The 14,611-nt window shown below is 38.8% G+C and overlaps 2 protein-coding genes across 2 annotated transcripts; one reads left to right on the forward strand and one right to left on the reverse strand.

Moving 5' to 3' along the window:
- Positions 1-1,381: 1,381 nt before the first annotated feature.
- On the reverse strand, positions 1,382-3,784 carry LOC113681164 (protein dbl-1). The gene is made up of 2 exons (XM_027198231.2): positions 3,393-3,784; positions 1,382-3,245 (listed from the first exon to the last, which is right to left on the reverse strand). Exons 1-2 carry the CDS (start codon positions 3,658-3,660, stop codon positions 2,437-2,439), a joined length of 1,077 nt encoding a protein of 358 aa, XP_027054032.2. The 5' UTR covers positions 3,661-3,784; the 3' UTR covers positions 1,382-2,436.
- Positions 3,785-8,512: 4,728 nt separating this feature from the next.
- Positions 8,513-14,609, forward strand: LOC113681191 (uncharacterized). Its single transcript, XM_027198260.2, has 6 exons — positions 8,513-8,780; positions 9,943-10,247; positions 11,066-11,237; positions 12,085-12,264; positions 12,936-13,112; positions 13,476-14,609. Exons 1-6 carry the CDS (start codon positions 8,720-8,722, stop codon positions 13,655-13,657), a joined length of 1,077 nt encoding a protein of 358 aa, XP_027054061.2. The 5' UTR covers positions 8,513-8,719; the 3' UTR covers positions 13,658-14,609.
- The last annotated feature ends 2 nt before the right edge of the window (positions 14,610-14,611 follow it).

Genomic DNA, 14,611 nt, shown 5'->3' on the forward strand with positions numbered 1-14,611 from the left:
CAGAAAAGTGTACTGAGAAAACAACAAAAAAGAGAGCGGAGGTACATCAGCTGACCTTAAACCAGTTCTACATATGGTGTTCAATTTTCCAAGTTGTCAATTTATCGAAAATTTGATTGTAAATTTAAGTCACTCCAATGTTTTATCACTGTAATCTAAATTTTGATCGGACTGTACATTCTATTTGCGTTAAATATTTTAATGAGCCTCAAGCAATTTATGCGATATGTTTCCAAATGTACCTATTCCTCCACAAGGGACAAGCCTTATAAAATAGGAATCAATAACTGTAATAATTTAGACCAGCTGAAACGTATTAATTTATGGCATAGTTTTGTCGTCTTGATAATGAAGAATAAAATACAGTTTAACTGTTTATGGATCTCCTTATTTACACACGAAGGACGAACATTATTCCATCTAAATGATTAAGAGGGAGTGGAACAATTGCTCCCTTAATTCAATTATGCAAAGCCACATAAACAGAAGCTGGATTTCGGAGAAAACCCTCAAGTCAGCAGGATGTGCTTAAACTTATCACAACTTTGAACTGCTGAAGGGTCATTATGAGCATTTTGAAATACCAATTTTCTTTTTACTTAAGTATAAAAGTCTTAAACCACTAAATTCTTTCGAAATGATCTTTATTTAACTTTCCAACTGCATCAATACACCTCCGAATGAGACAAACTGGATTTGATGTGAAAAATCAAATTGAAAGAGAGATGCTAAATTCCAATCCACTACTGCAACAAGTTCTCAGAAGCAGACACCTGAGTATATGGCGATTGTTAAAAAGAGTTGATATCTTCAGCTAGTAGCTGGAAAGTTTACTCGACTGACGCTTCACTAAGCAAAATTCAAAGGGCATGCGGCATCCTCTTTAATCCTTTGTTTTTTCTTTAATTGCAGTTATTGAATTATTCTAGTCGGATGATTTAAATGATTATTCCAATACTAATTGTCGCTGACGATAATTAATCAACAAAATTAATTCTAAAATTATCACTACTAATCGGCGTTACCACCAGCGCCTTTGTTTGGAGGCTTGGCACATTAACTCCGCCCACGCTCCTTTAAATCGTGACGATGGCGGTCTGCTTCCTGACGCCTATTTACACCTCGTCAGAAAAAAGGCCGCTAATTAGTGATCATATAAAAGGACCTCTTGTTGCAGCGTTTAGATCACCCCTGATGAAGGCACTAGACAGGAGTGTCGAAACGTTGGGTCTATGAATTGTAACTTCTTCGGTTACATTCATTAAATCTGCAAACCAGTGTAGCTTCAAACTATGTCTGATTGTCCACCTGGTTGCCGTGTGAACTTTAATATATTCAACACAAATATCTTATCAGGTTATTCCACATGAAATCGTGACTATTGCCAAACTATAAACTTTTTATTTTTCCTCTCTAGGACCGAAAAGTAAAGTGTGTTCTTGCTATTTCCCTCAACTGTCGATACGTAAAATAATTAAACGTATCCTGTCAGTTTTATAAAAGATTGATTAACTTACACAATTCAACATGATCGGTTGGTGTTCTTTCCGTCGTTTTGCTCAATATCTATTCCCAACTATTTGGATTTCTTTTGTCTTATCCTTAAAGTCTTCATTATCTCTTAAAGTTTTTAAATAATCGTCCTCTTCCATATTTATCTTTATCCTAGACAGTCCTACAATACCTTCAGGTTGAAACGTAAAAGACTAAAGACCATTAAAAAAAACCCAAATCCATAGTTAAATTTTTTTTTTGTGCTGTCATGGACTGATTATTATCATGTCTTGCCGCCCTTTGTTTGCGTCCAGAAGCACTTTTATGTACTTTATGCATTTTGATAGAGCTAGCCTATTGATTATTCAAAGTTTATCACTCGAATCGGCCACAATCGTATCCACCTGAACCATGCTTGTCTATGTACGAGCGGATATGGTTACTACGCCCCTGTCGTACGTAATTATAATTTCAAGAATTCCTGTTACTTGAATATGGTTCCTTGCGTCTCAAACTACTCTGAATAACCTAATTTAACGCAGCCCCTTTCAAATGGATAAAAGCTTAGACAATTATGTAGATTAGCGCAAAAGGAGCCATGTTCGGTTTGAATTTGACAGAACTTCTTTATTGTCTGAAAAAGCGTTAGGGTCATTGCGTTGAGGTTCTGACTAAAAAAATTTACATACCTGACCAGATTTCATCGAAACTTCGACCGTTTTACTCTTTCGAGATTAAAAGAGAAAATACATTCATAACATCGACATGTTTCGTGATCTGAACTGGACTATTGACCTAAAGAAATGATGAGAGACGGACTCTTAAACACTGTTATCACGCAATTAACATAGCACTTAACACCGGATTATGCGAATAGAACTCCTGCAAGGTTCGTCAACCTGTTCCTAGCTTCAACTTGAATTGATGCTCTAGGATTTAGAGTTATCGACAACCACAATCCGACGCGACCATACCCGGAACATCTCTCAGCACAATTGTATCGTCATGGTCGTAATAGAGAAGACTCATCGAGCGAAGCTCAGTGGCTACGCAAGTGGCGGCCGGTATTTTTTTGCCCAGCCGATGATGGATAATGTTTTGCAGAATTGCGTGATTTGTCGGATTTGAGTCCAGGCTGAGAGTACCAGGACATGAACCCTCACAGTAATGAAATCCAAATCGCGTAGGTGCAATAATCCATCCACTCCACTTTAAGTCGCGGAATCGAACTGCGAGTCTTCGTTTTCGACACATGTTATCCTCCGAACGCTTCGTTCGGGAAAGTTTGCCATAGCTGTTCTCTGTCGCGTTACCTGTCACGAATTGTCGCCTCTTCATTGGGGGAGCGCCGAGTACTCCTTGGTTTGGAATTTCGAGTGGCTCGTTGAAAACAACAAGGAAAGGCTTTCGTTTTCCTTTTGTGGTAATTCTGAATGCAGGATTAGTTGAAATGGCCAGAGTTACAGTTCCTCTGCGCCTTTTGACCTTTGAAAGTATAACTTGAGTCAGGTTGAACACAAGCCATCTGCTTTTGATCGTCTTGTGACAATCCCGAGTTGATATTGTCTCCTTATCGCCGTCTGCAATATTTTGTGACCCATCGCTGTAAACGATGCTAACTTTCACATTCACACCCTCTCCACAAAAAACTTGGACGTGCAGTTCAGCTTTTCGTAGAATTTTACCGGAGCCGAGGTCAACCGAAGACAAGTTGAACTGGAGAATTGAGCTGTCGGTGTCCTCATTAAGATCTGTTTGAAATCGATCGTGAAAGCAAACAAACAAATTAGAACCTGCTTAGCACATATTCATCACGAAAGAGACATGTTGGCACCTCGCATGGATTTATGTACAATCGAATTACTGCTGTAATGCCTTAATACATCCGGCATCGTTACCTTGCGGGAACAGAATCCGTGTGGTAGAGCCATCTGGAATTCTTCTGCCGACGTTAGATCGCTTCCATGTAAGCTTGCCCTTGTACAGATTTAAGATGTAGCGCGGAATGTCATGGCGATCGCTCGAGATATTAGGAGCATGATCCATGTCCAGCATTTGAAGGAAGCCAGAGGCGAATTCCTTCTCTGCTTGGAGCGTTAAGCTTTCAGATAAAGCCAACATCGCCAGAGATAACGCGGCAAGAACTGAAGACCACGCTTTGAACATGTTCACTGGAAAATTTGTGTGCTGGTCTGAAGCATGAAACGAAATGCTCGACTACTGGCACCAAGTTAAACAATCACGGCGCCCTTTAAAGGTGCTTAAAATATCAAATGAGATTGCAATTCACTTCTTATCATGTCAAAGTTATTAAATTAAATAAAAGTCAATCATGCGTGTGGCTTTAGAGCATCATTAATTCGCGATGACCAGAGAGAGCGAAGTCTCGAAAGTTCGAGTGAAGACCAAGAGCGTTGAAAATTGAACGCTGTTCTCTTTCAACTAAGCTGTAAAGATTCAAAGGCCACCGCTGATAATCTAAGATCTATATTTGTTAATATCTTGGGAAAATCGTCGCGAGGATCTCATTCCTTCGGCAACTGATAACCTCCAAGTCTTCCTGAATAGTGAGATAAACGAATCATCACGTATTTTGTGTTGTAATTCATCTTCTTATCCTGACTTTCCTAACAGGGAGTGCTTGGTTGGAAGCGAGTCATTATAATAAAGGGAAATAAATGCAAAACTTAATAATCATTTTAACTTAAAAAAACGCAATATTTAAACTAGAAGGGTTGGTTTTGTTTGGATCGTTCCCATTTACAAAAACAAATACAAATATTTGGATCTATAGATATTGTTTCGCGTTACAAGTGTAATCCTTACTTGGAGAATATAAAGAGATACTCTATTTACTATTGTAAATTGGAACTTTGTCAAAGGAAACACCGAACAATTGGGATGCTTTGATGGAATCCGTTAATATCTGTGACCTCCTAATAAATTGTGTTTATTTTTGTCATCTAACTGTTTTCGGCAACCACACCTTGCTAGCGGAAATCGCAGAAAATAAGCTCCGATTGGAACTGAAAACAATCTGGATAGGGCTAGAGTTCGAATGCGAGTTTTGGATCTATCAGACAGATCTATCACATTGATTATTTTCTAATGATAAGATGTTAGAGGTTGTAGGCAGCCCGTATCACAAGAAAACGATAAGAAGAAATGCTAGCAAATTTGTAATGCATTTCAATTGATTTCGTAAAGAGTGGAACGGTGGTCATCAGAACAAAGAAAAATATCACATAAAGCCAAATAGAACTCAAAGAGAATGCATTTGATTCTCTGCACGCAAGGAAAACACGATGACCGAGTCGCGATTGGGTTTAATCCTGATACGAAGAGAACTGCTTTGCGTACGGCACGGAAAAAGGGCTTTTAAAATGGTGGCACAGTTCCATTACGCAAATGTTACACATGCTCTTAACCATGGCAAATTAATTTCTTCATAGTGCTGTCGCGTTTCTGTTGTTATTTTTTACTGGTCTCCGAGTTATGTGTAAATCTAATCCGATTGATTGTATTTTCGGCAAGCAATAAATCAAGAAAAATGGCCGGCGCAAGGGCTGCCCTAGATTATCTCAGTTTTTGTAACTTGAGGCGGCTGGTAGTATCAATTCCCTCGCCTTCCGGACGGGATACTGGCCTATTCCTTCCTCCCCCTCTCCCGGAATTTCGTTGAACTTTCCCGACAGATCGCTAGTAACCAGTTGAAACTCTGGGTGTGCCTGTGCCAGGTGCTGAGAGGGGTAGGGAAGAGGGGGGGACGCGGGTAACGCGATAACCCTGGTTAAGGTCACACATTGTCGACAATTTTAAAGAGTAAACTGCGATTAAAGAGGAAGCCTTGGGAATATACAACCTGCAAAAATGTACAGTTGATTAAAAATTTCCGCAAAGATCAAAGTTGACTCCACAATGTCTGGAGAAAATAAACATCAATTAACGGCTGTAACTAAGCCGATTGCAGACTACTCAACCATAATAGGTATGCAAAGTGCGAAAATTGGTGTGGCGTTTATTGAAATGAAATCAGCTGGAAAGCTTCAAGGAAGATCAATCTGTTCTTGATTAGTTAGCTCGTTCATTAGTTTTCTTCTTCAGCTGTAGATCATCTGCGGCTCAATTTATCATTTTTTTCATTTAATCGAGATCACATTGGTTATAATATCAATTAGTATCAGGAAGAAGGGGTTGGATTAACTTTCTCATGGCATTTGTTCTGCAACTTCTGCAGGGATCTATATTTTTAGTTGTTCATTCGATGATTTGTTGTCAGTCAGTTCCTTGGTTCATCACAGCTTTCGATCGGTTTGTTTTCAGTTTGTTCCTTGGTTGGTTCTTTCCCTACTTCGTGTATTCGTTCCAGTTCGTTTGGTCGACAGTTTTTCCCTTGACTCGTTTCTTTCCCTCCTCATTTATTCTTTCCAGTTCGTTCATTCATCTCAGTTGTTCGCTTTATGGTTTCACATGGGGCTCTTTTCACGATTTTTCATTTGCAGCAACAAATATAGTCAAACGTTTGCTTGCAACGTCATGATCGAACTTGTAGGAATTCTGAGACAGTAATACCCGCCTTAGAAATACACCATGAGCAGAATCTCCAGTCTTATGCAGATTGTATTCTTAGTTATTATTCTATCCTGCTAAAATTTCATGTTCGATTAGCCGGGGGAAGAGTATCAACCCTGACTAACTTCCTCTTTATCTTGGAGTGATATGGCCTGAAACCCAAGAAGAGAGCAGCAGAGATGATGAAGCAAGAATATAGTGAGCTATAATATTAAATTAATACTCCCTAAATCGCACCAATCAATGAAACATCTCTAGCTAATCGTGAGCTAAGGTGATCTCGGAGCTTTTAAATGTTTAGTAACGCCGGAAATTAACTTTGAATAAACTGTATTTTGCATCAGACCTGTAATACTTACGTAAAATTCAAGAGATTCGTTAAGCCCAGGATTATTTCCAAAGAAAGAAAGGCACAGCAATAGCCGGTCGTAACTTTGAGAGATTGTGGGTCTCGCGAATATTTGTGCGGTCTCGAAATCTCGTCAGCCTTTGCAGTAAGTCTCGTATTTCTTTCAGAGTTTTCAATGTTTGGGATGTTTATTTTCTTATAGCCGAACGCCTTTAGAAAAAGGTAGCTGAAGAGGCATAGCGTTATTGTTTCAGATGTCTGTCCTTTTCTTTTTATTTTGTTAATTCACAACCATGAGAATCACAATGAGGCCAACGAAGGGCACTTACTTTTATGATAGTTTGTTGGTATTTTCCGCCCGACAGACCGATTGACAGTCAAAATATGACTCCTGGTTCAATGCTTTGGTTTCAGGAACTAATTGTAATAAGTCAAGATTCCTTTGACGTGCAATTTTCCAAGGTTTTAGCGAGAAAGAAATTTGTCTCGCTCGCCTTGAGATAAGTGGTAATGATTTTTCGTCGTAAAATGGACTTCAAAGAAATGACTTTCTCTAAACTCTTAGGCAACGTAAAATTGTAAAGCACTAAACGTTATCATTCTCTTGTATTCATTTAATTACTTAAAGCCTTCCGATTTTTTAGGTTTAAGGTACTGTTAAAGAGTGAAAGTCCCTTATGCAAACAAGGATGATATGTAAAGTAACGCAAGTCACTTAAGCAAACAAGGATGGTATGGAAAAAAACGCAAATTATCAAAATTATGATGCTCAAATCAGCTTGTGATCTTATGTACTATCAAATTAAATGAGTGCCCTCTCCTCTGCGTAGCAATGAATTTTATCAATCCAATCATCTGTTTACCTCGCATCCAAATCCTTAAGGTTTGAAGGTTGGAATTCTGTTTATTCACACAACTCACTGCACCTACTGTTGCCCTGAAATTAAGCTTAGACCATACCGTATGATATATTTCGCGACGGGGGCATTAAATCTACTGTATTAGGATGTTTGTTACCTCGTGAAAAGAAATGCCTGTCACTCGTAAGTTTTTATTTGAATGTTTGGCGTTATTTTTAATAAAATACATCGTTATCCCTAATACAGCCCTTGTTTCACGGAATACAACCCATATTTTGGTTATGCAAAGGTGACAAATTCTTCAGCTGGAGGTCTATTGTCTCGTTTTGACCCCTCTTGTCGTTGAAAACGCGTGATTCTATTAAAGTTGAATCTTTTTTACCCAAAGAAACAAAATACATTTGTCTAAAGGCTATTCTATCGTTCAGGAATTATAAACACGACAAGAAAGCAGAGAGCCGTTGATAATCTTCTTTCTTATTTAAATCCAACAGTGCTGCACTTAAGCTTAACTAAAATGAAAAATTTTTTCTTTTGGTTGAGTTTGTGTCAAGAGGCAGATACTCCTGTACCTTCTCAAAGTTTATAGAATATTTTACAATTTTCTCTCTTTGAAACAAAGATAAACCAAAGAAACATTGACCTAATCAGTTTATCAAGGCTCGTAATTTGCAATCTTTTAATCTTTTCTATTCATACCTTCCCCTTTCCTTGTCAGCTTTCAGCTTACAGACGTCATAAATGTCAGTTTCTTTGTACTCCAGATCTGGCAGAGTGTTCTTTTTTCAGTTTACAAACTTGTTTTACTTGACGCGACGTTAACCATCGTGAAGCAGCTACTTGAAATTGACTGTTGGCAGGTTTCCACGAAACAACTATAACGGTTATTTTTTTTTTTGGCCTGGACTATTTCTCTCATTCGAGGATAATAGATTCAGAAAGCTTATTATCATTTACCCATCCCCTCCCAGCTTACGTTGAAATATCGTAAATAAAGTTAAACCGTTTGCGTCATGGATTTTTTCGTCGTGTTAGTTCTTGGACAATTGTTAATTGAATGCGGACTAAGCAAACTAAATACCAGCGTTGAATTTTACCTAAATGCTTAGAAGCTTTGATAAAATAAAGTATTATAGCCGAGAACTTCCATACAGAATACTACAACAATTACCAAACACACAGCGCGGGGATCTGATTATCAAAGCACATTGTAAAAATAGCTCGACTGAGCAAGCTTGGACTTGCACAACCCATAAGGAACTTTTTGGTTGAATATGTCAGCTGCTACGTGACTGATCTCGCCGAGAGTAACCTCATACTGAGCGAGCAAAACAACCGTTTCAGGTCCTTCGTTGAAGGCCGCTTTTCATTTATGGTCTTGTTCTAGTTACTTCAACCCTTCTCCAGAAGAGTGTTCATCCATTTTGCGAGCAGACCCAATATAATGAAGATCCTACTTACCGCGTGTGTCATATGGATTGTGTCGAACGCTCGCGACGTTGAAGGTTAGCCAAATTTCATTTCTGGTCGAATCGCATTCCACTGTTTACTTTTATCAATATATTATTTCATGATTGGTTCTACCCCACTGAATAAGAAATCCTCACGGCCCTAAACATTTTGCAAACAGACTACCTGTTATATTTTGATAAAAGTCGCTGAGGGACTCATCGTATTGATGTGGCTGCTGTTATAAGCAATAGCCACACGTAAGCTGTCGTAAGACGTTTCTGCGTTGGTGGTATACATCATAGCTTGTTTTGATATTTGTATTTTCCCCATGCAACGCTCTTTGTCAGCGTAATTTTAATTTTTTTTTCAATAATAGTCCTAAGATCTATTTAATCAAAAATCTAAATGAAATAAAAAAAAACCTAGAGTGCGCTCTCTATTTATCGTTTTTCGTGTTTTCCGCAAAGGAAACAGGAGACGCTAACTTATAAAGGACGTCTGTGCAAAGATAGCAACGAAAGCCATTAATATACTAATATTTCAAATCATCAAACAGGAAGTTTAAAAGATAGGAAAGTCAAGCAAACGTGAGAGATTGAGCCTAAACAATGTATCTGCACTAATCAAATTTTTAGTCCAGTTTCATCCCCATGCGGTAATTTCTAGCTATATTTATATGTGAGACATTGGCCTAAGTCTCATCGATAATCTATCTGTGAGATAGCTTTCGGTATTAAAGGTCAAGTGTTGAAACTGACTGATACTTGAAGTATTTGTTTTGTTTAGCAACACGCAAGGAAGTTTATATTACTTATTACCCCCTGAGCGTTCTCGGAAAATTTTCGTTCATTTGGTTCCATATGTTTCATGTTCGGACAGAACTCCTGTGAGACTGAAATGAAAGGATGAATCATGGAATTTTTTATTTCTTTTGCGTAGTCAGCGGACAACTCCCTGGACAATTAACATAAAAGAAAGGGAAAATTAAATTCCGCGGTTTTTCACCTTACAAATTTGAATTTTTCGTTGAACTTGTCAAGTGCCGTAGTCAGATCCCTGAGATCCTTGCCAGTGTATGCTGCCACTTCTGTACAAATTAGGACGCATTTGTTCGCTGATATGGATTCGCCTCGAACATCCCAACTATAATGCGAACAAAGGCGTTTATCCCGCGCGAGGTGCTTAACGCTAAAATTCGACTCTGTTCTCTGAAAGGTGCGTGCAATACAAGCCTGGGAATGCAGAACAAGAAAATTCAGGACAGCAGCATCACAGCATCGTCGCAATTAAGTATAAACCACGTCCCTTCCCTTGCTCGACTGGACGGTGTGCAAGGGGCCTGGTGCTCGGCTCCGACCGACAATCTGCCCTACATAGAAATACTGCTGAGCGAGGAAAAGTTTCTTACTTTGATTAAGACGCAGGGAAGCAAAAAGGACTTGAGATGGGCAACGAAGTACGAAATTCGATACCAGAAGGATGGAAAATGGATCGTTTACAGGAGAACGGACGGAACTCAGGTTAGTAATAAACAAACAAATCCTGTGTCGGATCCATATCGCTTGCACCGACATCCGAATATCGGCATTCTGCAAGCAAAATGAACATTGCACGCACAATGTATTATGCATGCCCAAAGAAGATGCACGTAACACGGTTGGTGTGCCGAACGCAATTATTCATAAGTTTCTACTATGTACTGAAAGACCCCCACCCTGCCCCACTCCTCCTCCCTTAATTACTTAAATCTGAGTTACTACGCTCGAGGAACCAAAGAAGAATGAAAAAAAAAGTTATTCCTTTGATGGGACAGTTATCGTTTATTACCTGTGGAAGGGCGGGGGCGGGTAGAATTGGGGAGGCTCACATGGTTTTCAGGGGGGAGCGAAGGGAGGACGAGTCGACTCCAAAAAAGTAAAGAAGAGAGGGTTGTGGTAAATTGACTGCCAATTTACCCCTAGTGAGAAGGGATATAAGAATATTTCAGAACCCTATGGGGGAATGCAGAACTTTATGGGGGAATCAGGTAGATTTTAGCGTAACACAAGCAAAGTCCTCCTACTAGTCCCCTCCCCCCCCTCCCAAAAAAAAAAATAGTAACAATAGATAAAATAAAATAAAACAAGGCAGGAATCAGCCCTTAATTACATTAAGAAAAAAATACCAAAAGGAGAGGGGCTGGACCGAGAGATTAATATCAGCGATAAAATAACGACATCAAGCGAGTGTGATTTACCTTTGAACTGGGTCTCGCATCTTTTTGGTAACCATGACGTTTTGATAAAGTTTATGAATAAAAAAATATTATCGTTTCTTACTTTTATCTTTCGACGTACAGACATTTGATGGAAATGTTGGCATAGCCTCCGTAAACGGTATTGCACTCCAACCTCAAATTAGAACACGTTCGGTTCGTATCTACCCAAAGTTTCCACTTTCTTTGGATGGTGATGCATCTCTGGCAAATGTTTCCTGTCTCCGCCTGGAATTATATGGCTGCTCTGCCCCTGGTTAGTTATATACTAAATTTCAGTTGTCTTTCCAATTAAGTCTGTGAGTGATTTAAATTTTCTATCACATATTAGGAGTGTGTTTCGTTGGTATAACTCAGATCTGTATGAGTGATCCAAGATTACTCAGATAATTGCAATTGAAAGAAGTTGATGAATCCTGTTTTTCGAGTAACTTCACTGGCTTACTTGGTTAGCTCATGGTGGTTATGATACTTTAGCGGAACACAAACAGAAACAAAGTTCCCATTAGAATTATGGGCCTGTTAACACATATTTGAAATTCAGTGACTCCTTTGCGCGCCTTAAATAGGGGCTAATACCAAATGGCGTTCTGAGTACGAGAGAGCAAGATTTCCTGGACTCTCTCTATATGGCACTCTTTTTTCAACCCTCTCTGTCGGGTGCGGGAGGAGGAGTTTTAAGGCGTTGAATAGGAGGAATTTAATGAGTGCGGATGTGGCGATATTTAATTCTAATTGGTTTTGCTTTTTTCTGTGTTTTTGTTTATTTGTTTGTTTGTTTGTCTCTTTTTTGGTGGAGTGTGATAAAAGCTACGATTGATTTGAATGAAACATTTAAAGGTTGGACAAACAAGAAAGAAAGAATAACCTTAACCCCTGGGGGACGAACTACGGCCACAGCCGTAGAAAATTACATAAGGATGGTTTAAGGATAAAGAGGATTAACGAATACTGGAAATAGAATCTAAAATAAATTTTTCACGATGCACAAGTTTTGACTGGGTTGTAACTTCTTTCAAGGCGAATCCTTTCAACTGTCAGACTATTCTCGTGTCAACAACGTCATAATCTCTGAACACCTAATTTCTTTCCTTTTTTTTTAGTTGATGGCTCATGGGGAACGTGGACTCCTTGGTGGCCATGCAGTGTGACCTGTGGACGTGGAAAGCGGTCACGTGAACGATTTTGCGACTCGCCAATGCCTACCAATGGTGGTGCACCGTGCAACGAGAGTGAAAGAACTGAAGACGAATATTGTAGATTACAAAAGTGCATTAAACCAGGTGAGCCAATATTGACTGTAAGTAACATTTTATTTCCAGTGTTTAATGACTTCTTTACTACCTAAGGGCAAAGGACTAAGGTGTAGATTGTGATTAGCCTGCGCTCTGCCGAGAATTAGTTTTTGACAAACCTAAAGACTAGGAAGGCGACTTACCGGAATTTTATACTGTTTGGTGGTTATCTTCAACGTCAACGATACTAAGAAATAAGTAGTGTGCATGACTAGCCCTTTTCGTTCTTAAGGTAATGCATATAAATGTATACAAAGGTCCCTCATGGCGTGAGAAGCCATCTAACGATATTGATCAATACCATATAAGAAGATTTATCAAATGATTGGTAAATTTAGTCAGGCTGGCCTCCTCGTGTCTTTTTTCTTTTCTATCTTCGTTCCACGTTCGATCGATGAAGTTAAGTCCTGCTGGAAAACTTCCAACCCCCAGAAGTCTCCATATTGTAAAGATGTCTCTTCACAAATGTAATCAAACCTTACTTTTTTGAGAATCAAGGTTTCGAGGTTCAACCCTCAAAAGTCTACGTACTGTGAAGATGTCTCTTCACAAATGTAATAAAACCTTATTTTGTTGAAGAATCAAGGTTTCGTTGCGCTTCAGAAATGGTGTGAAATTATGATATCTTTTCTAATTCAGTATGTTGTCTTATTTCAAAGCTGTCGACGGAGGCTGGGGTAATTGGGGTCCTTGGTCAGAATGTAGCTTGACGTGTGGAATTGGATTGCGGGCGCGTGAAAGAAAATGTGATTCACCTGAACCAAGGAATGGGGGAGTGCCGTGTGACAAGGCAGAGCGAATGCAACAGAGATTCTGTAGGGAAGCCACTTGCGGAGGTCTGCCAAGCGTCACACGTTTGATAATCGATTCAAGAATTTAATCAGAGCGTATTTTTCTGTTGGTTACTTAGGCTCTGGACTGACTCGCTGAGAAACTGAATTACAGATCTGTCTGACTAAAAAGGTTGACGGATTGATTAAGAACCGATTATCTGCTCAAGTGGCTAACTGACTGACTGTCTAAACCACTGCAAGAGTTGGACTAATTATCAACAGACTGACTGACACCCCGCTGAAAAGTTTGTCCGGAATTTTGATTTCCTGTTACCCTTTCATGTCTTAGATTTGTGTTTTCTTGTCCGATGTCTTTAAATCTGGGAGTATTATTGTTAATTTTTTTTTTTTTGGTACTCCTTGCAGGCAATGACGTGGGATTTTCTGGCTCAGGTTATGGCTGGGAAACGTCTTTAGATACTTCGGGATTTTTTGAAGAAGAAAATGGTTGGAAAGTATGTTGCAGAACTAAATCTGGTGAAGAGAAACACCACCAGGGACTCAGCGATGACGAGGACTTCACGGTTAAGTCAAGTCTTGATGATTAAGTCTTCGCCACGAACTTGGAAGGGTGTCAACAGCTTAACTGTCCAGAACAGACAATAACATCGAGCTTTTAGACTTTCAGATTGCGCTTAAAGCACTAAAACCTTTTTTTATCGTTTTAGAGGATTAACCGTCTAGCAGTTCACAGTATCTAGAAGCTGTTTCTTCACTAAAAACCAAGACACCTGATGTTAATGTTTGACAATTGCGAATACGTCCAAATAAGAAAAGTCATATGCAAAGGTTGCTACATCCTAATTAAATGCGTAACTTCGTTCAGTATTCTTTTGTAAAAGATAAACTATAGTTCATAACTGATCTAGCAAAATTCATGATTACTTAGCTACCGTTGTGGATGTATTCATTACTAAATTCAATACCGAGGTCGATACTGTATTTTTTCTGTACAATAATCATGTGCGGAAACTAATGAAGCCACTTATTAATAATAAAGCCGCAATTTATTTCAATTTAGATGAAATAATTGCGTTAGTTCGGAAGCGAATCATCGACTTAAGAATCGTTCAAATCCTCTCCATCATAATACGCAGATCAGGGATAAGCTATTGACTGCAGTTCAGCGAAATATGGTTCTCAAATTAAAACTGCATACTGATTTTATCGACTGGATGAGCAAATGAGAAAGATAAGATAAGCTATAGTTGATAACTGATCTGGCAAAATTCATGATTACCTAGCAACCTTTGTGGATGTATTCATTTCTATATTCAATACCGACGTCGATACTGTCTTTTTTCAGTACCATAATCATGGGCGGAAACAAATGAAGCCAATTATTAATAATAAAGCAGCAATTTATTTCAATTTAGAATAAATTATGCATGGCCAAAAGTCCTAAGGACTCCCAACTGCAAACAAAGTTTAGAATAAACATAACTTATATATATAAATATAAATATAAATTATAAAGAATAATATAACATTCGTAATCCAGA

The sequence above is a fragment of the Pocillopora damicornis genome, chromosome 4, assembly GCF_964200805.1.
Source record: "Pocillopora damicornis chromosome 4, jaPocDami1.2, whole genome shotgun sequence".
Lineage (NCBI taxonomy): Eukaryota > Metazoa > Cnidaria > Anthozoa > Scleractinia > Pocilloporidae > Pocillopora > Pocillopora damicornis.

Coding starts and splice junctions, on each gene's coding strand:
- LOC113681164 (XM_027198231.2), bottom strand. CDS start 3,660: ATGTTCAAAGCGTGGTCTTCAGTTCTTGCCGCGTTATCTCTGGCGATG. Junction 3,246..3,392: donor ACGGATTCTGTTCCCGCAAG/GTAACGATGCCG, acceptor GATTTCAAACAG/ATCTTAATGAGGACACCGAC.
- LOC113681191 (XM_027198260.2), top strand. CDS start 8,720: ATGAAGATCCTACTTACCGCGTGTGTCATATGGATTGTGTCGAACGCT. Junction 12,265..12,935: donor ACAAAAGTGCATTAAACCAG/GTGAGCCAATAT, acceptor CTTATTTCAAAG/CTGTCGACGGAGGCTGGGGT. Junction 13,113..13,475: donor TAGGGAAGCCACTTGCGGAG/GTCTGCCAAGCG, acceptor TACTCCTTGCAG/GCAATGACGTGGGATTTTCT.